Genomic DNA, 25,095 nt, shown 5'->3' with positions numbered 1-25,095 from the left:
CTGCTGTTCTCTGCACAGTGTTAGCACAAGGGTGGGACACTGGCAGGAGTAGGTCTGGCTGGCTCTGTGCCTACTTATGCTCCATCTGCAATGGCAGTTGGTGGGGAGAAGAGGTATGGACTGCACTCCCACCCACTGGTGGGACAAGGAAAGCAAAACCTGCCAGTGCAGACACATGCCAGCAAAGTGATGTGGGGAGTAGCCATGGGCCCTAGGGTAGCTGCAGTTTGGGAAGGGAGCACGTGGGCTGGTTGGTGGCCGTAGGGGACACCCTACTGGAACTCTCTGCCAGTCAGACATGGTTCACCAGTGCAGAAGCTCTGGTGCAGGGCCCCCAATTCTGCCATGCTAGCAGGTGTGGACAGGCTGGAGCCCTGGGATATGCCAGCAGACCAAGGGGTGCTCAGATTGGAGCAGTCTCTTCTGATGGGCAAGACTGCCCTGCAGAGTTCAGGTCTGACAGTTTCCCTAGGGTTAAAGTCTCCTATGGAAGCAAGTCGAGCCTAGGGGGATAGCCATTCCAGGCCATGCTCCACTACAGACAATCTTGCAGTAAACCATCTAGGCTCTATCTTAGTTGGCTTGCTGCCCCTACCACTTCTTTAAGCAGCTCTCCCTGCCAACTGAAGTGTCCCTGATGGTCAAGGGGTCTCCTCCTGCTGGGGTTTCAGAGGTCTGTGGCAAGAATGGGTTGCTACTTGCCAGTTCAACTCACCTGTTCCCCGCTGAGGTGCAGGGACCCAAGAATGAGTCCTGGTTCATGGTAGCCTTGTGCAGTGTACCCAGCTTTCTCTCCCTTCAGCCCAGCTTCTGTGTCTTCCTTCCATCCGCTCTTAGTGCTTTACTTCCAAAGATCTGTTAGGAGCATGCAAGTCATCTTGGTCCCTCCCTGGGAGCTGTTCCCCCAGGCTGTGTCTAGTCAGCCATCTTGCCCTCCCTCCTTACATTTTTAAATAATTGAAAAAACCCAAAAGAAGAGTGATATTATAAATTCATAACATTATAAGAAAATAAAATTTCAATGTCCATAAAGTTTCCTGCAACACAGCCACACTTACTTATTTACATATGCTCCATGACTACTTTTTGGTTATAATAGTAGAGTTTAAAGTTTTAGCAGAGACCTTGTGGTCTGTAAGGCACCTAATATGTTTACTATCTGGCCTTCCAAAACAGTTTGCTCAATCTTGGGCTAGGGAATGAAAATCTATTAAGTGGGAGGGACCACTTGAAGGAAAAGAGGAAAACTGATGAGGGTTTGGGAAGAAAGGATTTATCAAAAACTGGAAAGAATGTCAACAAAGAGAGCTTGGAACTATTTGCATTTCAATGAATGCCATGGATCATAACTATGAGAAGCTTTTAAGATTCCTTAAAAGCTCATCCTAGTTTTGGACAGCTCTGTAAAAATTATGCTCACTATACGAGAAATATAAGACTCTTGTAGTTTCTGCAGAATTGGTCTAGTTTTACTACTTGGGGCTAGACAGAACAGGTCTAATTTGTCTTTCATGTGACAGACTTTCAAATATTTGAAGAGAAATATCAAGTTCCCCTGAGTCTAATTATATTGAAAAGAAAAAAAATACAGGAAAAAGAAAAATAGGGCAATTGGTACACGTCAGTGACTAATGAAGCCTCACGCATTGAAACAGACTTCTTTTATACCTCCTACAGGCTAACCGCATTACAATGACTATGAAAAACAATTCTCAAACAAGTTCAGGATTGGCAATTGCTTAGATTTAGAGACAAGGATGGAGAGTAAGAGAGGCCATATGACTTCTATCTTCCCTTAGTAGTTACAGATGTCAAATTACTGATGTTGGTAGCAAATGTAAACCAAAAATAAAATTATAAGCCCTTCCACCATCTGAATGGACCTATCCTCTCAGCAAAGGCATTCCAAAGTTAACCTGAAAAATTAGTTCAGGCTATGATCGGAAGGGGGAGCTGGACATGCCTCATTATACTCCCCTGTCTTTTGAAACTACTGATAAAACAGACTCTCTGAGTCTGATAAGAAACGTTTACAATCTACTCTCTCTAAAGCCTGCTACCTGGAAGCGTCATCTGCATGATAAAACTTTGGTCTCCACAACCTGTTATCTTAACCCAGACATTCTTTTCTATTGATGATAACTCTTTCACCCAATTGCCAATCAGAAGACCTTTAAATCTACCTATAACCTAGTAGCTCCGAGTTGTCCTGACTTTCTTAACTGAACCAATGTACATCTTACATGTATTTGTTGATGTATTATGTCCCCCTAAAATTAATAAAGTCAAGCTGTACACCAGCCATTTTGGGTACATGTCGTCACGACCTCCTGAGGCTGTGTCATGGGCAAGTCCTTAACCTTAGCAAAATACACTTTCTAAACTGATTGGGACCTGTCTCAGATACTTTTGGTTTTCACACAAAAAAAGAAAAAGGCCTGCCAATTCTTGGGGTAAAAGAAGGGGGAAAAAAAAACCCATAGAAGTTACTTGGAAAGTTTTTGAGAGATGATACACAAATAAAAGGCTCCCAGCAAATTTCCAAGACACATAGCATTGTCAAGAAAAAGTTGCTGAAGACTTGAACGTGCACAAAAAATGTGGAGTATTGGGTGTGCCTAGCTGACCTTTTAGGATTATCTAGTTCTATGGGGGTATACTTCTTTGACCTCTATTGACTTGGTTACATTATTAGTCCTGCAGGGGTAGAAGTTAAATGATGGAAAACTGAAGTCATGCAAATGCCTCTTGTCCATAGAAATGCAAAGGAATTTTGTTCAGATACAATTAATTTCTACTCTGGTAGGAAAGATAACATGATTTTTATTGCCCTATGAGGTATTCACATGTAGATTGGTATTCCCTATAGACAATTTTGTATCTATTACTACTCTATACCATATAAGGTCTTAAACAGTTTTGCCTGTATTACCAAATTCACTTCAGAATTCTCATTTACATATACATGTATGTATATAGTGTGTATGCACATGTTTATCTGTTCAAATTCTTCTTTGAACTGATTTTTAACATCAACTTCTTCATAAATAGTGAATGACGTAAAGAAAATTTTTGTCTTTTTTTATATTTGTATGTGTGCCATGTTTTTAACCATTCGAAAACATTTAATATAAAGATTTATATCGATGTATTCACTGCAAAATTATTTTAGACATAAAAGTAGGTTTCTTTGCAAAGTGTTGTGAACCCATAACTATCTGAGACAGGTCTCAATTTATTTTGCCAACTTTAAGAACGTGCTGGTGACACAGCCTCAGGAGGTCCTGACTAAGGACTAAAAACTAAAGGTTTTTTTGTTGATGTTAATGCTGGAGGGTATAATGAGGCATGTCTGACTCCATCTGCCACCACTGCCTAAACTAGATTTTCAGGTTAACTCTGGAATACCTTTGGCTGAGAGGAGGGGTCCAATGAAATGGTCAGGTTATTTTATTTTTGGTTTACACTCTTTTTAATGTATTCATTTATTCCAATTGCATCAGGAAGGAAGTCTGGAGAAGACGCTAACGTGTCTCGACCAACTGTAGTGTCTTCTGATGGTTCCCAGGAGAGTTGCACAGCTCAGACTTGCATAGCGCCAAAAAGCTACAACATGTAGAACTCTTTCATTGTATACCTTGGTTGTCTATCTTTTAGTACTCCTAAATTCTGCTTTTGAATTAGGAAGACTTTCTGAACTACATACCTTATGGCTGAAGAAACATCGAGGCAATGTATTTTTAAGAAAAGTAGCACCCCATAAGTAGACCTAATTGAAACCCTGCCACTAACCAGTTTTGTAATCTTTGCCTAAGCCCTTCATTTCTCTATTTTATTTTGTTAAATAAGCACATTATTACCTACATCACCATGCTTTAAAGAAAATTTATAGACATAAACCAAGTAAATGTTGAAATGTATAAATAAGTGCATAAACCAAGCGAACTTTTATTCAATCCATTCATTAATTTATTCCATTTTAGTGCCTACTATTATAGTGTTCTTTATCTCTGCCAGGGTAAATCTCTAAAGGATTCCCTTTTTTCCAGGACATCCTTATCTCTTGTACTATACTCCTCTCAAGGGTCTGTATATCTGACCCATCTCCCAGTCTTCTCAAATTTTGAAGTCCTTTTCCAGTACCTTCAGTCATCAGCAAAATGCTTTATATCCTCATAAATTTCTGTTTCCTTCTTTTTTGCTGTTACTGAAACCCAGCTCTTCCTTAAAACTACTGTGGCCCTTTTAGGTGGTTGCTATTTTTGCTCCTATATTTTCTCTACCCTTGGAGGTGGGCTAGGAGTTCTTTCTCCTTCTTATCACCATTTCCAGATAACTTTCCCTCTTCTCTCCCTAATATTTTCCATTTTTGATGCTCCTATTTTGAGGTAATGCCACCCACTATCTCTCCTGGTTGTGATCATCTGATGCCTAAGTCAGTTCCCCTTGTTCACAGAAGAATTAGCTCTGGCTCAGTGTCATTCTCTTCAGCATGCTTCTGTTCTAAGTTTTGAAGATTTTAATAAACATATAAATGATTTTTCTACCTCATTCTTTCAATCACTTGAATTTTGATTCTCCAATGACTTTATCTTTTACCATGTCTCAGCTACTTACCATCATTGTTATAGACCAGTGGTTCTCAAATACAGGCAATTTTGCTTCCAAGAGAACATATGGGAATGTTTGGAGATGTTTTTGATTGTCATAGCTGGTAGTTTGATTGTCATAGCTGGTAGATTATCATAGCTGGCATTTAGTGGGTACAGGATAGGGAAGCTGCTAAATATCCTATAAAGCACAGAACAGTCACTTACAACAAAGAATTTTCCAGCCCCAGATGTCAATGGGGCCGAGACCGAAAACCCTTCCTTACAGGCCTTGTTTACAATGAATATGCCCCTCCACAATCACAGTTTCAAGCATCTCACTTTGACTTCCTTTGCAAAAGAAACAAATAAAAGATCTCTCTTCTCATTACAGCAAAGCTCCTCAAAAGGATGGATTATATGTGCTGGCTCCTTTTTTCTCTTCTCTTTTTTTTTTTTTTTTTTTGCTTGAATCTACTTCAAAATAGGCTTTCCGACACCATACTCCACCTACACTGGTCTTGCCATGATCATAAAGAATGTCCACATTGCTAAATCCAAGGGTCACTTATTAATCCTCATCATACTTGACCTATCAGCAGCATCTGAGATAGGTGATTATGCCCATTTTTTTTTTTTTTTTTTTTAGACGGAGTCTCTCTCTGTCACCCAGGCTGGAGTCGTGCAGTCTTGGCTCAGTGCAACCTCCTCCACCTCCCAGGTTCAAGCGATTCTCCTGCCTCAAGCCTTTTGAGTAGCTGAGATTACAAGTGTGCACCACACCCAGCTAACTTTTTTTTTTTTTTTTTTTTTTTTTGAAACAGAGTTCACTCTGTCTCCCAGGCTGGAGTACAGTGGCACGATCTTGGCTCATTGCAAGCTCTGCCTCCTGGGTTCACGCCATTCTCCTGCCTCAGCCTCCCGAGTAGCTGGGACTACAGGCACCCGCCACCACGCCCAGCTAATTTTTTGTATTTTTAGTAGAGATGGGGTTTCACAGTGTTAGCCAGAATGGTCTCGATCTCCTGACCTCATGATCCACCCGCCTCAGCCTCCCATAGTGCTGGGATTACAGGCATGAGCCACCGTGCCCAGCCAATTTTTGTATTTTAATAAAGACGAGGTTTTGCCATGTTGGCCAAGCTGGTCTTGAACTCCTGACCTCAGGTGATCCGCCCATCTCAGCCTCCTAAAGTTCTGGGATTGCAGTCGTGAGCCACCATGCCCAGCCCATGCCCATTTGTTGGTTGCCCATTCTTCCCTTGCTCAGACATCACCCTCCTGATTTCTCTTTTACCTCACACACTACTCTTTCACCTCACACACTACTCTTTCCCAGTCTGTACAGATTTCTTCTCATCTCCTGAAGGTCTTAATTTTTGAGTGCCTCAAGGCTTGGTGGAGTCTCATGATTTAAAATACATGTATATGGACATGTGTATCATTCTTCAAATTCTTCTTTGAACTGATTTGTAACATCAGCTTCTTCATTAGTGAATGAAGTAAATAAAACTCTTGTCATATCTTTTTTATATTTCCCTGTGTGTGATGTTTTGAACTCTTTGAAAATATTTTTCTCTTAATAATATAAAGACTTGTATCAATGTATTGTCACTACAAAATTCTTTTAGACATCAGAGTTGGTTTCTTTTCAAAGCACTTGTGAACTCACAAGTAAGTGAGACAGGTCTCAACCAATTTAGAGAGTTTATTTTGCCAAGGTTAAGAAGGCACCTATGTACAGCCTCAGGATGTCCTGACAACATGTGTCCAAGGTGGTCAGGGTACAGCTTGCTTGTATATATTTTAGGGAGACATGAGAGTTGTCTGTATTCTGGCAACTACCAAGTATATTCCTCTCCCTTGAGCCTCAAACTGATAAGCCAGATGTATAATCCAAGTGTTCACTTGGATGTCTCATAGGTGCTGTGAACCTCAAACACACAAAATAGAGCTCCTGGTCTCCACTTTCCTCAAAACGTATCTCCATAAAACTCCATCCCAGGTAGTGGCATCTCCGTGTTTTTGGTTGCTTAGACCAAAATCTTGGAGTCATCATAGATTTCTTCCTTTCACAACATGCATCTGTTGCATCAGCAAATTCTGCCAGCTCTGCCTTGAGAATATATCTATAATTCAAACACCTCTGATCACCTTTACTGCAATTGCCCTGCACCAACTCACAGTCGTCTCCTGTGAATTACTACAGCAGTAATCTCCCTGCTTGCCTCCTTCTTCCCCAACATGTTCTCTAGTTGCCAGTGTGATCCTGCTGACACAGCTCAAATTTCTCCAATAGCTCCCCATTTCACATGGAGTATAAGCTAGAGCCTGGTAAGGCATCTATGATCTACCCCTTCACTTCTCTGAACTCACCTCCTACTATTTTCTCACTCACACTGACCTCCTTGCTGCTCCTTGAATAGGTGTACCACGCTTCCACCTCAAAGCCTCTACAGCTGCCGGTTCCTTGACTTTGAATCCTCTCCTTCCAAGGGTCTTCCTGATTCACTCTCTCATCTCCTTCAGGTATTAAGTCAAAAGTCACCTTCTCAATGAGGCCTTGCCTGACAACCCTATTTAAAAATACAAACCAGTGGCCAGGTGCAGTGTCTCATGCCTGTATTCCCAACTGTTTGGGAGGCCAAGGTGAGAAGATAGCTTGAGGCCAGAAGTTTGAGACCAGCCTAGCGACATAGCAAGACTCTCTCTCCAGAGAAAATTTTTAAAAATTTAGTTGGGTGTGGTGGCATGTGTCTGTAGTGCTAGCTACTCAGGAGGCTGAGGCAGGAGGATCACTTGAGCTCAGGAGTTGGAGAGTTTGATGCTGCAGTGAGCTACGATGGTGCCACTGCACTCCAGCTTGGGCAACAGAGTGAGACCCTGTTTCTAAAAACAACAACAACAAAACATGAACCAAATCACAACCCCAGATACCCTATTCCTCTTTTCTGCATCTAACTTACTCTGTAATTCACTTATTTAGCCTTTACCCTGTCTTTCCCCACAAAAGTGACATCTCTGTGAGAATGGGATATTTATTTTTTGTTTACTACTGAATTTCCACTGTGTACTACAGTGCATCCTCTATAGTTACACTCAGTAAATGTTATTTTAAAAAATAAGCTCACTGTAAAGCAGTGAGACAATAGAAGGCACAATTAAATGTGAATTGTGTTTTCTTGTTTGCCTAGATTTTAAAGGACAGTAAAAAGAAATTACAGTTTGGGCCCATAAAAGCCTAGAATAAGAAGTGTTAACTTTTACCTCTTTCAATGATAAAAACAAATATATAGTTGACTTTAGGATTTTGTATAATTTTTCACTTAGGACATGGCTAACCACACACACATATTGATGATCTTTTTCAGTCTTTGGATTTTTAAAGATATGATACTAGGAGAAGAGATTACTTGTTTCTCTGGTTATTCTAGCTAAATTATTCAGCCTAGGGATTGGAGACGAAGGAACAAGTCATGGTCATTTAACATTTTTTATGTGTATTTCTAACAAATTGCTCTAAAATAATTAATTTCTAGTCATTTGTTTACTCTTTGACAGTCAATGTACAATTCCCATTCTGTTAAAACACGTACCTGCATAGCACTTATTAGACTACAAAGCTTTTTTTCCCCCTTACATACAGTATTTCATTTGACCCCTGCTGGAGCCAAATATGGGAAGTGTGGCAGGATATTCATAATGCTGATTTTACAGAGGTGAAAACCGAGATTCAAAAAATGAAATGAATTGTCTGTGACTCCACTGGTAGGCATGAGAGCTGAGATTAGAACACATGTCTTCTCTTCCTATTTCAGGCTTTTCCCCCTTAGCTGCACAGTATCTTATGGATGGCTGGACACCTAACATTCCTTTTAAAGAAATGACAACATTGAATTTTGCTCTGAGCTTAGAGCAAAATTGCAATGACTCGACACAAGTTACTTAATTGCTTATAAACATGCCTCCAACTTTTTAAAGAAGTAGTCTTTATAAGGTTTAGCAAAAATATAACTAATTCTTACAGTTTTAAGGATGTATTTCTAGTGAGTTATAGAGAAACATGGTTAAATCAAGCATTCACAGGCAAGAATTATAAAGTTAAAAAGGTTGCTATGGGCTTATATGTTTAAAAATATGAAATTTTGTAAATAGCAGAGAAATGGGTGAATAGATGAGAAAACAGAAATATAAGAAAATCTGGACTAAATTAATTTAGCATGGAGCACACACTTTATCTCATGTATCTTTAGAGAAAATATACACCAAAATGTGAACTCTGAGATGTTACTACAGCTCATTAAGTAAGAGTTAGATGATGATAAATACTTGGAAAATGCTATAAACAGTAGCTGCAGTGGAGTGATTAAAAATGCACATTAACTTCTCTTTTCCTCAGTTTCTCCCTTTACAAAATATGAGCAATAATTATACTGCCTTCATGTGATTGCTAGGGGATTAAAATGAGTGAATTCATATAAAGTGTCTAGAATATTGACTGCACTGAAAATAACTACCATTATTGTGTTAAAGCCTTTGAGAGATCGCACAATAAAGAAACCTCTGTAAATGAAATTAACGCATCCTTTTCTAAACATTGCTAATCATGGGATCAGAACCTAATAACACAGAAGAGAAGTTTGGGGAGTGCTACTGTAGAAGACTCAGGGTTGTAAGGACTAGAGGCATGAAAAGTCTGGCCGCCTCTCTGAAATAAAATCCTTATTAATTGCCAATGCTAATCTTTCTGTTTGAATGTTCTTCCTCTTGTTTTTTTGTCTGACAAATTCTTACTCATCTCTGATGGAGAAATTGAAACCATGGTCCCAGTTCTCCATCCCTTCATGTATCCACACCCTTTACAATGTGATTTTCCAGCAATTCTCATCTAGAGGTGGATTCTATTTCCTTATCCCTTGAACAGGCAGGTCTTGTGGGTTGTGTTAGCCATTAGAATATTGCAAAAAAAAAATGATGATATTCCAAGTGTAGGCTTCACAAGAGATTCCACACATCTCTTTTTCTGCCTTTACCATGAGAACACGTCCAGCCTAGCCTATTGGACCATGAGGCACAACGAGCAGAGTGTAGTCCGTCCTGTTGTCCTAACCAATGCCCCAAATGTAGAAGGAGCCTAATCTGGAAGAGCTAGCCCAGCTCAATCTTTTAATTAATTGCAGTTACATGCCTGAATCCAGCTGAGGTCAACCGTGCCAGGTTTAGATCATGAGGACCTCCCAGCGGAACCATACATTTATGTGAATAATATATGGGTGTTATTTTAAGCCACAAATTCTAGGGTTTGTTATACAGTGTTATTCTAGAAGTCGCTTTATTTATAGACCACCTTTAGGTCTTAGCTCAATGGCAGCTTCTCCATGGAACTTTCCCTCACACAACACAATCTGGTTTCAGTGTTCCTCCTTTGTTTTATCCTAACAGTGGTGCTTCCCTTTTTCCTAACACTTTTTGTTGGATGGTGTAATAATCTCTTGAGTTGGAGATAGTGAGCTTCTAGAAGACTGGGTTAATGTCTGAATTGTGAATGTCTGATTGTAGTAGAGAGGTCTAGCACATAGCAGATGATAGTGCTTGCATAACTCTTTAACATTTAATTTGTGCAAAAACTCATGGTTTTAAGGCCCTGGTGTCATCTGAAAACCAGAGAATGGATCGTCTCATTGGTGGAGCACTTACTTTATGCAGGAACACTGACATTTAGACAAAATGTGATTTGTCTTAGATATGCCTTAAACATGCATTTGCCTCATCATCAACTCTAAGTTCTTTCTTAAAATCATCCTATGTGGTATGAAAATATGGGACCTTACTAGAGTATTTTTAATTCACTTGATGAAGCATTAACCTTTATATTAGAAAATAAGTTGCATTTCACTTAATTCAGCATCAGTAAGACATGTTTTTTTCCTTAAATAAATTTTAGGTATCAGAAAGATACTAACATTGAGTACATTATTGGTCCTGCTGTGACCTCACTATGTGTATATAACAAATGCTCCAGGATGTCTCTGTTCAGAAGCACAACTAGCCAGAAACAGTTGTAGATGTGTTTATGGTTAAAACAGTTCTTGAACACTTACTTTATGCTCAGTGAACTGGATATGATTATCATCTTTTAGAGACAGTCTCTTGGCCAAGGTCACAAATCCAAAGTGGGATAGACTCAGGATTCCCATCCAAGCCTATCTGCTCCCAAAGTCATTCTGCTAACTACTATGCATACCGCCTCTCTAAAATAAGATGAAAGTAAGCCCTCACTGACCGTTTACTAAGGACCATGGAGTGTGCTAAGGGCTTTACATGAACCCTTTCACGTAATCTTTAGACTTCGGGGAGAATATAAAATTCTCTTCTTATCCCTATATTATAAATGAAGCAGAAATGTTAAGTATCTTGCCTGACATCAAGTACAAAATGATTGAGTCAGGACTTGAACCCAGACTCTGCTGTCATGGAGAAAATGCTAAATAACTATTTTTTGAGTGAATGAGTTAACCCCTGTCAGAATAAAATCAAATTCTAACAAACAAATGTTCACTATATAAAAAAAGCATTAATTCATCCAAACTAACTTAATCCATTCAGAATTAGTTCCTAACTCAATAAAGCAGCTTTTAAATGAAGATTCAATTTTTTTTTGAATAGTTTATTACAGGTTCAAGCCAATCTGTTACATTTACATCCAGATGAACTAGTTACATCCAGATCTTTATGCTGGTCACATGATTCTTCTAGTTAAAATCTATTTTGAGGAACTCAAATTGGATTTATTTGCTCTAACTATTTAAATAATTCTGAGATTTTGGGTCTGGTTTTGAATAACTATAACTGATTTACCTCGTTTAAGTTAATTTCGACTAATTTTCATTAGGCTTGTAGATTAAGTATATTTTAATTAGCATTACAGCTCTGCCTAATTTAAAGTGGTCAGAAAGAACTGTTGGAACCACACACAGCCTCTTTGTGGATATTCTTATCTGTCCCTATAGTCCCATAAGAAAAAGAATTACATGGTCAACAGGGCTTAGGAAGTGCTGCATAGACTCCCCTCCTTCAGATCTATCATATACATAAATGTTTTCTTTTCTGAGACGGAGTCTCACTCTGTCACCCAGGCTGCAGTGCAGTGGCATGATCTTGCCTCACTGCAACCTCTGCCTCCTGGGTCAGGCGATTCTCCTGCTTCAGCCTCCCAAGTAGCTGGGATTACAGGCATGTGCCACCACGGCCAGCTAATTTTTGTATTTTTTTTTTTTTAGTAGAGACGAGGCTTCACCATGTTGGCCAGGTTGGTCTTGAACTCCTGACCTCAAGTAATCTGCCTGCCTTGGCCTCCCAAAGTGCTGGGATTACAGGCATGCGCCATGGTGCCTGGTCATCATATACATAAAGGTTTTCAAAAACGTAGTGTAGAGAATATTTCATTTTACTTCATAGCTTTTAAAACTTAATTTGAAAAAAGAAGTGTTTTTATATGGAAATGGCATTTTTTAAAAAACTGGTTTACATCAACTTTTGACCTTTTTAAAAAATTATAACTAACTAGTTGAAATAGACCAGAAGCCAACTTTGGGTAGAACATTCTAGTTCAACTGGCTCTGGCCTGTTCTCTAAGTAGTTATGAGTAAATTTGGGAGAGCTCTCAGCATTTTAAAACCACTTAAAGCAGGTTTAATCAGTCACATGTCTTTGGAATGTACAACAATGTAACTATTAACATTTTCCCACAGAAGGGCAGAAAATGTTCTATACAGTCTGGAAAAATAGTCCAAGCATTTTGAGGAATAAGGTGATTGGTATTCCAGTATTCCAGTTATGGTATGGCTATGATGACCTTGGATTGTATAAAACTGTATCCTAAGGAAGTGTGTGTGTGTGTGTATGGTACTGGCTGGGGTGGGAATTTTAGAAGACAATCTTCTTGCTTCCAGTAGCCTCACAACACTGCCTCACTCTCAAGGCTTGAGCAAGAAATTTGGTTCCATATGTTAACAGGTATTTGGAAATTGTCCTTTTGGAGAGCATTCCATCTCCTGCTAGGACATGGCAGGAGGTATACAAATCTCATCCTCATCGAGATTTCAAAGTGCCACTCATGTAGTATCCTAAAATGTCAATAAAAGACTCTTTATTCATAAATAACTGATATGCAGTAATTTATGTCTGTACATTTATCTTGAAAAGTCTGTAACCATCCAGTTTTTTTTTTTTTTTTGCAAACTCGACATAAAACATCCAAACCGTCCATTTTGTTCAATACAATATAACACAGCTGTTTGGCATTACCAAATATATATGTATATATATTTATAGATATGTACATGTGCTGAAAAAGAAGCCAGTGCAGCCTTTTCTAAGAAGTCCATCCAAGTATTTACTGTACAACATTCAGAATTTACATTGATAATACAAGGCACAAAAAGTGTGGTATGAAGCCAAGGCTATGCTTCATTCAACCTCTCTCCTCTGGCTTGCTCAGTCCTTCAGCTTCATGTCAAATTAAGTGTTCAGCCCTGCTTTATTTTATTTTTTGGCTTTGAACACATCAAATAAAAGTTGAGAGTGGTATGGGTTTGAGATATGAATCACTTGAAAGAACACCCCCACGCACCTTCCCAAAATAAACAGAAAAAAGTGAAATCTGTTTTAAAATCTTCCATGCAGAAATGGAGGTACGCAAGTACTCATATTTTTTGAGTTTGGGTCAGAAGAATGAGCCAGTTTTCCTTTAAATGCTTAGGTTGGAAATGTTTCTAGGTTGAGACTTCCTGGAGTGCATGTACCCATCAGACATGATTATGAAGAATGGGTAATTCTGAGTCTTTATTCCAATTTGGAAAAGGAGAACATTGTTCTTCCAACCAGAAAATTCCCAGATTCTGAGTGCTTTTCCACCTTTGTATAGAAAAGTTTTGAATGCTAGTGACCTACATAATTTAGGCATAAGCCTTGGAGAGTGTTTCTGATTGAAAGTTTTCAGTTACCCTCTGCTGAAGCTTATATTCCTGATACCTGGCACAGGGTGCTCTGTCTCTCAGCGTCATTGGAACTAGCTAATGGAGGGATATTGGAATTATTAGGTCTATTTCTGATTGTAATGTCTGTGTTTCAGTAATGGGATCATAAGGCATGATATTCTGCTGACAAACTCCCCTCAAATATTGTCTCTCCCTTCTATGATTCACCAGAACCATAGTTAAATCTCCACCTACAGATAGGAAAATTTAAGAGAATTATATAATTTGGCCAATTTTTTGGGATTTGAGTGTAAACAGTGCTTGAAATTAGTGAAATACTTTTTTAGGGTTAGCAAAACTGGAGGCAAAAGGGCATTTCCATTGTAATCATGCCTTTTGTGAAAGTATTTTGACGCGCATTCCCATTCATGTAAAGAACTACCTTACCAAATTTAGTAATATAGTCTATAATTCAAAGCTATGACTTTTTGAAAAATAAGTAAGACGGAGCCCTGCTGATCTCAATATTAGTGGGGAAGGGAATTTTTAAGCTTAGGCATACCCATGAAGCTTAATGCCTTTTTTATCTTTGGGTCAGATGGAGGGCGGGTGCTAGGACATGAAGTTTAAATGTTACTGCCTTAGGTCCACCTCACGGGGACATTCCCAATCCATGATCTTCACAGCAAAAGGAAAAAGCAATGAGTAGCTGCTTCAAAAACCACAATTATTCTATGTGAGTTAAATTTCCTACTTCAGATCACAGTACTACACACTAGTGACTAACGGCCAGGTCTGATTTCCATCCCCTGTTACTTTTTGAAGAATTACAGTGTACAAGTTGCCATTTCGATGTCGTGAATGACCCTGGAGTGGGGATGTGAGGAGTTCATGGTAGACACTGGCTCTCCTAGAATTGCTTTTGCAAAAACACCACATGCTGTCAATACAGCCAAACAGCTTTGTAACGGCAGCTTTTGAAAGAGTTTGGAACGTAAAAACACAAAATATGCAACACGTCTAAGATTAGTAACATTTTCACTTTTGTGACATTGGACAAAATACATTTTTGCTTGTAGTTCAGGAAAATTCTATGCAGACAAAACAGTGGAAACTACGGAAACGGCGGTCATTCAGCTTTTGGCTAAAGCATTGATTTTCAAATACAGCGCTATGTCAACTAACACCAAAGGCGAATAAAATTGTGTCATTCTCTGTAGGCCAACATTTTGCTCTCCCATTTGCTGTGGCCATCACCTCTAATCCATTCAATGAGAGTTACTGAGGATTCAAACTTTGCAATGTTTCATGAGGAAACAATGACAATGGGCCACAGACAGTGGGCCGGAGAGGAAGATTTCTCAGCTCCTTCACGACTCCTGTGACCTTTACAGAGCTGGAACAAAGACCTCTGTGAGAACTTTGCCTTCAATACATCGGATAGCTATATCACTCAACACATTTACAGAGGACAGAGGGACTAAGAAATTGAAGAGAAAATGGCTAAAAGGAAAAACAAAAGCATATCAAGAGATTTCATAACATTTTGAAATTCACAGGTAAATTTGCCAGAAGTTTGGCAAGTAGAAAATACTATCTAAAAACAATTATCCTATTTTAATCATCTACATTGTTTATCAATCCTGATGCTGAGAATGTTTCTCAAGGAAAATAGTTGCAATAAATCCAGAACTTTTAATCCAAAGAGAACCCTGTTTTAGTGATTTGACTTAATATCCCCTCCCAAAGACAACTGAAAGAAAAATATAGAGATCTCGGCAAAAGACACCACCTGCAGTTGGAGATAAAAATAATAATAAAAAAGTTCTTCTCTTTAAAGAGAACTGTGTCAATTCTTTTTCATCTCTTACAAAAAGGCCAATAAAATTTTTGTGGGAGTACATCTGAGTTTTATGAGACTTCCTGCACTGGTAGATGAAGTTTGCATTTAAATCCATAGAGCAAGCTTCCTTTTGGCTTAAAGGATTTTAATGTAAACTAGTAAGAATGTACAAGCAATGTTGTAAAAACTGTAAATTAACTTTATGATGCTAGAGTCTGGTGAATCTGTGAAGTGCACCATTTTGGTGGCATAATTTAAAACCATATTTAAAGCATGACTATTAGACTTAAATGCCTTTGAGGACTGAAAGATTTGGCATTGAGTGGGATATTTTTGTAAAAATTTTAACTTACCAAGTACTTGAGGCCACTTTTAATTTTGTTTCATTTTGCAATAGGACAATAAAATTTCCAAATTAAGTACTTGGATAGATGAGTAAATCTCTTTCAAGAGGGGCGTTTGTGTTGTGACAGGCACATATTACAATAGGACTAAATTTAGGTCACAGTGAATAACTAAGTTGAAGTGTAAGCTCACTTTTTATCTGATCTGCAATTCTACCTCCTCCCCCACACCTTGGTCTGTAAATCTCACAAATGTGGGTTCTCTTTGAAATTGTATTGTAACATACTGTGCAATCCTGACATGCAGTGACCACAGAATTTCATACATTTCTATAGAAATCCTATGTAGGATCCTAGCAGAAATAAATAAAAGAGAAACATAAAGAAGAAACAAAATGGGCTGAAGGATGAATTTGATTGAATCTTAGGCTGAAGTCTGAGGTGAATTCTGTTAACTTCTTCTTTTGTTATCCTATATGATATGATGTTCAAGTGTGTTTATAAAACCCAGGCCAAAGGAAAAAAAAATCCATGGGAGGTAACTCCAGACATTTAGGGATTGACAATAATCTTGTCTCATCTTAAAATAATCTAGATAGATTTGAGGGAAAATCATTTAGAATTTTCATCTATTTAAAAATACTTAAAATGTATCAAACATCTAAAAAAAAAAAAGACCTATGTAGATTCACAGAGTAGATGAAACAATTATAATGCCTATTAGAAGGGAAGAGGGAAAATGCTAAGGACAGTTTAAAACAAAAATCCTCCAAGATGGAGTCTAACATAAGCTCTATAATGTGCCTTCTCCAAGTTTTTACTCAATAGTGAATGCAGATTTCCTCTGCACACCGCCTCATGCCAACCAACTTGTGACTGGTTGACCATCTACTTCTCTTTCTCTTTCAGAAATTCTATCAATCAGTGATGCCAGATGATTTACATGTTCATGCTGTTTATCTGTTGTTTCCTAGAAGAAATAAATAAGTTAAGCACACTAGCAAAAGGGTGTTTTCCTGATCTTGACATGGTATTGTGAAAATATGCTTGACAGTTCTAAGATGATTTCTTTGTTCTACATCATAAGCCTTTGGTTCCTGAGAAAAGCGAGATGCTTTTGAATTACATGTAGCAAAGCCTTCTGTCTAATATAGGGGACCATATATACCACACATTAGTTAGAGAAAATGGCCAACACATTCAAGAGTTCTTCCATGCCTTACCCATGGTATCACAAATTCAACTCATCTTTAGGCCTTTTTCACTTGGCATGGAGATTCACAACATTATTATTATTATTATTATTATTATTATTATTATTTTACAAGGGATCTACAAAAACGTTGTTTAAAAAAATTGATCATATCCCAACTGCCAAGTACTCCCCAACTCCCCACCTCCCCCGTTCCCTGACTACTTTTTATTCGAATGTAACCAACCTCTAAGTAGCTGACTAGCTGCCTTGTGGTTCATCTGGGTCCTTGACTTTGGTTGTCCTGATTGTGAACAGCAAGTTAAAATATCCACCAGAAGATGAGCAAGAGCAAATCTGTTCATCTTTAGTCTACCAGGACATCTTGTCAAAAATGATTTAATAGGATAAAAAGATGGAGTAAAGTGATGAGGGTCATGAATTATCTGTGGATTTCAATCTTCCACAACATCACTGCCTTCTAATGTAAAAAAAAATCATAGAGCAATAGACATATGTTAATGGTTCTATAGAGAAAGCATATTCAGGGAGGCTGAATAGTCACAGCATGAAGGCTCCCTGAATGATGCATGTGGTTTCAGGGACACTGTGGTAGAGGTATTCCTCAAGTCTATTTATTCAGATATCATTTAGAGCAAAGACTATCTGCTAATTTCCCAAGAGGCAAAATGAGGATCACATATAACCTTACTAAGAGATTTTGTGATGACATAGTACCCACATGTTAGACAATTTCAAGCATCTGGATTGAAAAATGCAGTAAAACTCATTTTCTTATAACAACAATGTTAGAGAACTAGATCAACACATGCTTCCTAGAATTATAGCTGATTTGAGGCCTATGACATCTGCAGTTCATGTGTTTTTGAAGCTGCTTTAATCTCTCCTGTCCCCATATCCATGTAATAAGCTGTGTTCTGATAGGACTCAGCAATTTGAGTGGCTTAGATGGGAATAGAGATGGTCCCACTTTGTTGTGTTAGAAAAAACAACTTTCGATATTGACAAGTTTAATTATGCTCCTTGATACCTCTCTACTGCAAGGGGTAAGGAAGAGGAAGAAAGAATAAGGGTAGATTTGTCTCAGGAAAAAAGTAAAAGGGTGGAGTACACTAAAAGAACTAGTTTGTGGTCTGTCTTAACTCTCCATTTTGTCTCCATTAAGTGGCTAGAAGAGACAGGGAGTTGGTGCTGGTGTGATGTGCTCAGATTCTAAATTCTAAATGGCCTCCTTGACGTTGTTGAAGTCATACAAATGGGTTGGCAACCCTGTTTCACATCTAAAAGCCAGTTTTACAATGATTTCTGACATCACAGATGCCAGTTGGTAGAAAACTCTGACAATCTAGTACCAGAATCAGCTGGCCCTTTGGGGCACATCATTAAAAACCTATTTCAAAACATGCACTTAATCAATCTCTGCCTTCCCAGCATTATCATAGCTCATCTTTTCCCGCAGCTACTTCTGCTCTCACTTTTTTCCTTGCCACTCTAAATCTGAAGAGTTAACCCAAATGTGGATTCCAAGGAGATGGTAGAGCCCTCTTATATGTAAGAGAACTTGTACTTTTCCCTATTAACATGTTTTACCTATATAAAATTTAGTTTCTTCAGCAGGGGAATCTCACTGATTATAAATGAAGGCTGAATTCCCCCAACACCACTGGGCAGAAAGCGGCCTCTTTCCCATTTAAAGCAAATGTCCCCAAGCTGGCCATCACTCTGTCTCATGGGAGGAAGTGGACTAGAGTCCATTTTGCCTGCTGTAGTTGAAGTCGGCTTCATCAAGCTGGGATTCTGAAATGTTTGAGAGTTTCGTGTGTGTCCTGCCAATCTCTTCAAGGGCACAGGCCAGGGAGTCAAGATCACCATCATGCTGATGACGAGCTTCCCACAGGTTCAAAATGACAGCAGATGGGCTACTTTGTGTAGCGAAATAAGATAAATTCCTAGATGGAGAGAGTTAAACAAAAAGAACAAAACAAAACATGAAAATAAAGGAATAAACACCGATCACCATAAGAGAATTAAAAATGAATTTTAATAGATATTATTATAGTAGGGATAAAAAGCTATAGTAAGGCAGGTCTGGGGCAGTCTAATTTGTATCCCAGCACTCAATTGAAACTGTGCCATGGAATGTTACCAATAACCTTATCTCCCGAGTCTTGTTTTGTCTTTCTTGTTTGTTTTACAGACAGGGTCTTGCTCTGTCACCCAGGCTGGAGTGCAATGGCACAATCATAGCTCCCTGCAGCCTTGACCTCCTGGGCTTAAGTGATCCTCTTGCCTCAGCCTCCCAAATTGTTGGGATTACAAGTATGAGACACCATGTTTGGCCCCAAGTCTTTTGCATCCTCACTTTCCTTGAACTCTTTGTGTGTGTGTGTCTGTGTGTGTGTGTGTGTGTGTGTGTGTGTGTTTTCCTCTTGACCATCCCCTTGACATGCTCTATTTTATTAGTTTATGTCATACTTTCACTTATTCCTATTTTTTCAAAATATTTGACCCCTCTCTACTTTGGCAAACATAAGAGCTTTCAAGGTTTTATCTCTGATTTCTTGTTGTTCTTTCCTTCCTCAGTGGGCTTATATACTAAATGGAGTAGTTATCAAACAACATAGATAGTATTGTAAATCTATACCTCCAATCTTTAAGTTAATGTGAGCTAATTACAGATCTCTAAATGGCCTTGGGATTGTTCCAATTACAGATGCCTCTAGCTCCACAAATACAATGCATCAGAAACTGGTGTCTCCGTGCGTCCAAACTGGTCCTTCTTCTAACTAGAACAAGTATCCCAGTATTTATAACCATCTTTCTAATCTCTCACACTAGACCATTTGTTTTAGATTCTTCCTTTTATATTTTTTTTCTTTTTAACGTACTCATCAGCTTCTCTGTTGCTCTCCATGTTTACTACCTATACCTAATTTATACTCTGTCACTTTATGGTCTAAATCGCAGCAAAATCTTTAGTTTTTCCAAACTCGAATATACTCTGCATTCTAGTTCCTCAGTCATGAAATATCTACTCTAGTTGTCTTCAATGACTTCCTTGGTCTGGCCTTGATCTAGCTATGGATATTGATACAAATATCCATAGCTGGATATGGATATATATATATATACGTATGATGGACATAAAAGAAGACTGTCACACAGGAGACCCAGAGTCCACTCAGGCCTTGTCTCTCCATTTGCCTCTCTCCCAGCTGTTCCTTCAGTTTGACTTCTACCTGGGTTTTGGTGACAGTGTTTGTAGGAAGATATTGCAACTTTCCCTACACACATCTGTACATGACAAGGAACAAGTGCCAATATTCAAAACAAGGTTGTTCGGTTTTTTGTTTGTCTTTTTTTGAGACAGGGTCTCACTCTGCTGCCCAGCCTGGAATGCAGTGGTATAATCATAGCTCACTGCAGCTTTGAACTCCTGGGCTTACGTGATCCTCCTACTGGAACCTCCTGAGTAGCTGGGACTACAGGTGTGCACCACTGCACTCTGGCTAATTTATTTTATTTTTGTGGAGACAGAAGTCTTGCTATGTTTTTCAGGCTGGTCTTGAACTCCTGGCCTCAAGTGATCCTCCCACTTAGGTCACCACACTCAGCCAAAACAAATTTCTTAAATAAGAGGAACTAAGATCCCTTCAACTACTTAAGCAAGATTTGCTTTGCCATTTCTATTAGTATAGAAATGAATAACCATTAAAGAAAAAAGAAAAGGAGGAAGGAAAGAAAAGACGAAAAGAAAAACTGGAGAGAATGTTTTTAAGCCGGCCTTTTCTATTTCACAATTAAAAATGTCTATTAGTGGAACATACTTGTAGTGCTGTTTGGCAACCAACTGACTGTAAACAGGATCTTAAGACCTTTGAATAAAACAGCACTTTATTCACTCAGAATTGCTGTGTGTGTGTGTGTGTGTGTGTGTGTGTGTGTGTGTGTGTGTGCGCATGCATCTGTGGCTCTTATAAATGGCAACGCATCCTTAAAAGCTTGTCTGTAGTCTGAATGCTCCGCTCTACATCAGTCCTCTTTGTGACCATAAGCTGGGTGTGGTAAGGGAAAGTAATACCATCCTCAAAATAGGAAATACTTGGCTGGCTCTGGAAAATCTTTTCAACTCATCAGAATTTTACCAGAGATGACATTTCTATCCTTACTGTAAAAGTCCCTATGGGCTGGGCGCAGTGGCTCATGCCTGTAATCCCAGCACTTTGGGAGGCCGAGGCAGGCGGATCACGAGGTCAGCAGATCGAGACCATCCTGGCTAACACGGTGAAACCCCGTCTCTACTAAAAAAATACAAAAAATTAGCCGGGCAAGGTGGCGGGCGCCTGTAGTCCCAGCTATGCAGGAGCCTGAGGCAGGAGAATGGCGTGAACCCCGGGGGGGCGGAGCCTGCAGTGAGCCGAGATTGCGCCACTGCACTCCAGCCTGGGCGACAGAGCAAGACTCCGTCTCAAAAAAAAAAAAAAAAACCCTATGAAGAACAGTGACCTTTAATCTTTTGTGTTGTCTTTGTCTTCATCATAGAAAAGTTACTGTCCTAAAGCTTACCATGTTTTTACTGAAGACACCATGCCATCTTAAAAAGCACTGTAGGAATCAATTACTTGGCTGAAGAATGTTGAATAAACACCTATCGTAGTATTATCGTAAGTGCTGTAGCAGATTCAGAAAATCAGTAGATATGATCCTTACCCTTCAGGTGTTTGTGGTCAAATTGGGAAGGCAGAAAACACACACAAACACACACACACACACACACACACACACACGAAATAGATAAGCATTTTATTCACATGAAAGTTAAGTACAAGCATAAAAAGAGTTCAGAGAAGACATAAATCATTCTGGGAAAAGAGGAGATGAGAATTGAACCACTGGACACAGCCAGACACCACTGGGATTTCGAACCATTGAGACACACACAAAAAACCGAACCATTTTTTCCTGAGACAAATCTACCCTTGTTCTTTCTTCCTCTTCCTTGCCCCTTGTAGTAGAGAGGCATCAATGAGCATAATTAAACTTGTCCATTTGTGGGTGCGTATGATCTTGATAAACAGGATAAAGGGAGGAAGTGGACCTTCCTAGTGAACTGAATGGATTAAATTAAAGCAAGAAGCAAAGTGTTACCTAAGTCAGGGTCAGTGGCTCAAAGAGCAAAATAAGACTGAGTGGGAGAAAAGACTATATATATATATATACACACACACATATATATACACGTATATATATATATATATATATATGTGAGTGAGACCCTGTCTCAAAAAAAGACAAAAAAACCGAACAACTTTGTTTTGAATATTGGCACTTGTTCCTTGTCATGTACAGATGTGTGTAGGGAAAGTTGCAATATCTTCCTACAAACACTGTCACCAAAACCCAGGTAGGAGGCAAACTGAAGGAACAGCTGGGAGAGAGGCAAATGGAGAGACAAGGCCTGAGTGGACTCTGGGTCTCCTGTGTGACAGTCTTCTTTTATGTCCATCATGAGAATGATGACCATGGACATTCTTTTGTTTCTAGCATGGGTAAATGATTCTTTATGATCTCTATTGTTGTTTCAAAAACAACAGCTACAACAAAAAAGCAGCAGTACTTTCTCCTTATTAAGGATTTATAGTTAACATTTTATATTTGCTATTGAACAACGATGAACTTTTACCCTATGGGAATGACTAGAATCTTTGTGAGCCTACTACCTTAAAAGTTAACACTCTATTCTATACCAGGGGTTGACAAACTTTCTCTGTAAATGACCAGATAGTCAATGTTTTTGGTTTTGGGGGCCACATATGGTCAGTGTTGCTGCTACTCTACTCTGCCTTGGTATTGCAAAAACAGACAGAAACAATATGTTAAGTGAATGAGTGTGGCTGTGTCCCAATAAAAGTTTATGTGGCACACTGATATTTGATTGTCACACAGATTTCATGTGTGGCACAACATTACTCTTTTTTTTTTTCAGACCATTTAAAAATGCGAAAACCATCCTTAGCTCATGGGCTATATACAAGCAGATAGTGGGCCAGATGTGGCCTGCAGGCCACCGTGCTGACCTCGCTTCTCTGCTGTCTTATAACCTAAAGTAGGTTTCCATAGCTAGTAGTGATTTGAAAGAAGATCAAGCTGAACTTCCTGCATTTGAAATAAGCAACTAGAGGGCCAAAGTTACTGAATCTCTAGCTCTATGTCCTGCCTCAGGCACTCTGAGAACTTTATCCTAGGTAAATGTTTGGGGATCTTTGACATTTCAAGACATGACAGGAACACCAGGGCGTAAAAACGCAATAACAGAACCTTTAGAGAGGCATTAAAAACTAGGTTTTGAGGCTTCTAATGAATCATTGTCTCAACACAATATTAAAAATATTCGTGAGTACACCTGCCTCAAGGAAGAGAAGGGCCGGAGAATGACTCCTGCCAGTCATATGGTTCTGAAAAGTTCTGCAAATGTCCTGATTTGTGGAATAGGCACCCACAGCTAAAAGAAACTAAATGATCAAAAGAGGCAGAAATCTAACTCTCTTGGCACAGGTCTCTGAACATATTGTAGCAAGTGAAATGTGTTCCCCAAAGCAAATTTTAGATTTATTTTTTGAATTTGCACAAGCACATTCAGCACAACATAAATCTCAAATTCCACTTAATTTTAATATATACATAGAAGAATGTATTGGCCTTATTAAAAATAGTAGAATCAGCTTTGCAGTTAACAGACATCCTATTGTGAGAAAACATCTAAATGGCATTTTAAGTGCCATTTTCAAGGCATTATAAATCTAAGTACTACGAATGTAACAAACCACACAGCTCATGCACCTAGAAGGTCACAGTAAGTGAACAGAATGTAGACCAGGGGTCAGCCAGTAACAGGAAGAAAGTTTCATTATTGGGAAATCAAAACTTAAGCAGGGAAGATGACAGTGTATAACCTTATAAGGGGGATAATAAAACTTAGGTGACATCCAGGAAGATTGTTCCCATAGTACTTGGCCAATGAGGAACTGGAGGAGGGACTTGTGTGTTAGGAGATAAATTACCTGCTGTAGCTGCCCTGGGTATGCCTGCCTACCAGACATCCGATCTTGCAAGACCACTGTTAAAAGTCTTACTTTCTCTGTTTATTCTTTGGGTTTGGAAGGGTGAGTGTGTTTCTCACACTATTAAACTACATTTATCTGTTTACAATAGAATAATATATAGGCTTGGCGTGGTGGCTTACGCCTGTAATCCCAGCACTTTGGGAGGACGAGGTGGGCAGATCACCTGAGGTCAGGAGTCTGAGACCAGCCTGGCCAACATGGTGAAACCCCCACCTCTACTAAAAATATAAAAATTAGCTAGGCATGGTGGCATGTGCCTGTAGTCCCAGCTACTTGGGAGGCTGAAGCACAAGAATCGCTTGAACACAGGAGGCAGAGATTGCAGTGAGCCAAGATTGCGCCACTGCACTCCAACCTGGGCGACAGAGCAAGACTTCATCTCAAAATATATGTATACCTAAAATCTCAATGCAATAGGCTACTTCTCAAAGATAGTTGAATTATTTTCCTGCTTACCTGTGTGCAAATGCATTATGATTTTATGAAATTGGTATGCCATGTATCCATCTCATCTCCTTGTGAAATTATTTGGATCCTAATCTATGTGACCCATTTCTCTTCATCATAATGCTGGTGCATTTGGGCACCGGCAGGTAAATGCACACACCATTCAGGGAACATTGTTAATACAGTACTCCAAAACAGAATTCACAGTAATAGTTGATTTTAAACGATTTCCTGAGTGCGTTTGATTTATTTTTTTTTTGAAATGGAACCAGAACATTAGCAAAAATAGTAATCCTGAATATTCAGATAGATGCCTGAAAATGAAACTTAATTTTTTTCTTTGACAAATTTTTAAGGAAGTGAATGCTTACTACCCTCATCTTAGATGCTTCAGATTGTTAACTTTTTTATGCATTGACTCCAGGGAACCTTTTGTTACAGCTTTTTCAAATTCTGATCAATGGAGGTAATTCTGAAAACTAAGATTTATTTTTTGCAGTGCCATTAAGATGTTATATAATATGCAGACGTAAACGAGCTACTCTCTATTTTTTATT

At 38.9% G+C, this 25,095-nt stretch overlaps 1 protein-coding gene across 9 annotated transcripts in view; it reads right to left on the bottom strand.

Moving 5' to 3' along the window:
• Positions 1-12,711: 12,711 nt before the first annotated feature.
• UNC5D (unc-5 netrin receptor D) overlaps positions 12,712-25,095 on the bottom strand; it is a 562,098-nt gene continuing 549,714 nt past the window's right edge. For all 9 annotated transcript variants that reach the window (XM_003269567.3, XM_030817085.1, XM_030817087.1 and 6 more), the window contains one exon: positions 12,712-18,916. In XM_003269567.3, coding sequence (XP_003269615.1) covers positions 18,712-18,916 — 205 coding nt within the window. In that variant the 3' untranslated portion in view covers positions 12,712-18,711. The remainder of the gene's footprint in view (positions 18,917-25,095) is intronic.

The sequence above is a fragment of the Nomascus leucogenys genome, chromosome 8 (assembly GCF_006542625.1).
Source record: "Nomascus leucogenys isolate Asia chromosome 8, Asia_NLE_v1, whole genome shotgun sequence".
NCBI lineage: Eukaryota > Metazoa > Chordata > Mammalia > Primates > Hylobatidae > Nomascus > Nomascus leucogenys.
Note: the sequence above shows the minus strand (reverse complement) of the source record. Positions and strands in the feature narration are given on the sequence as shown.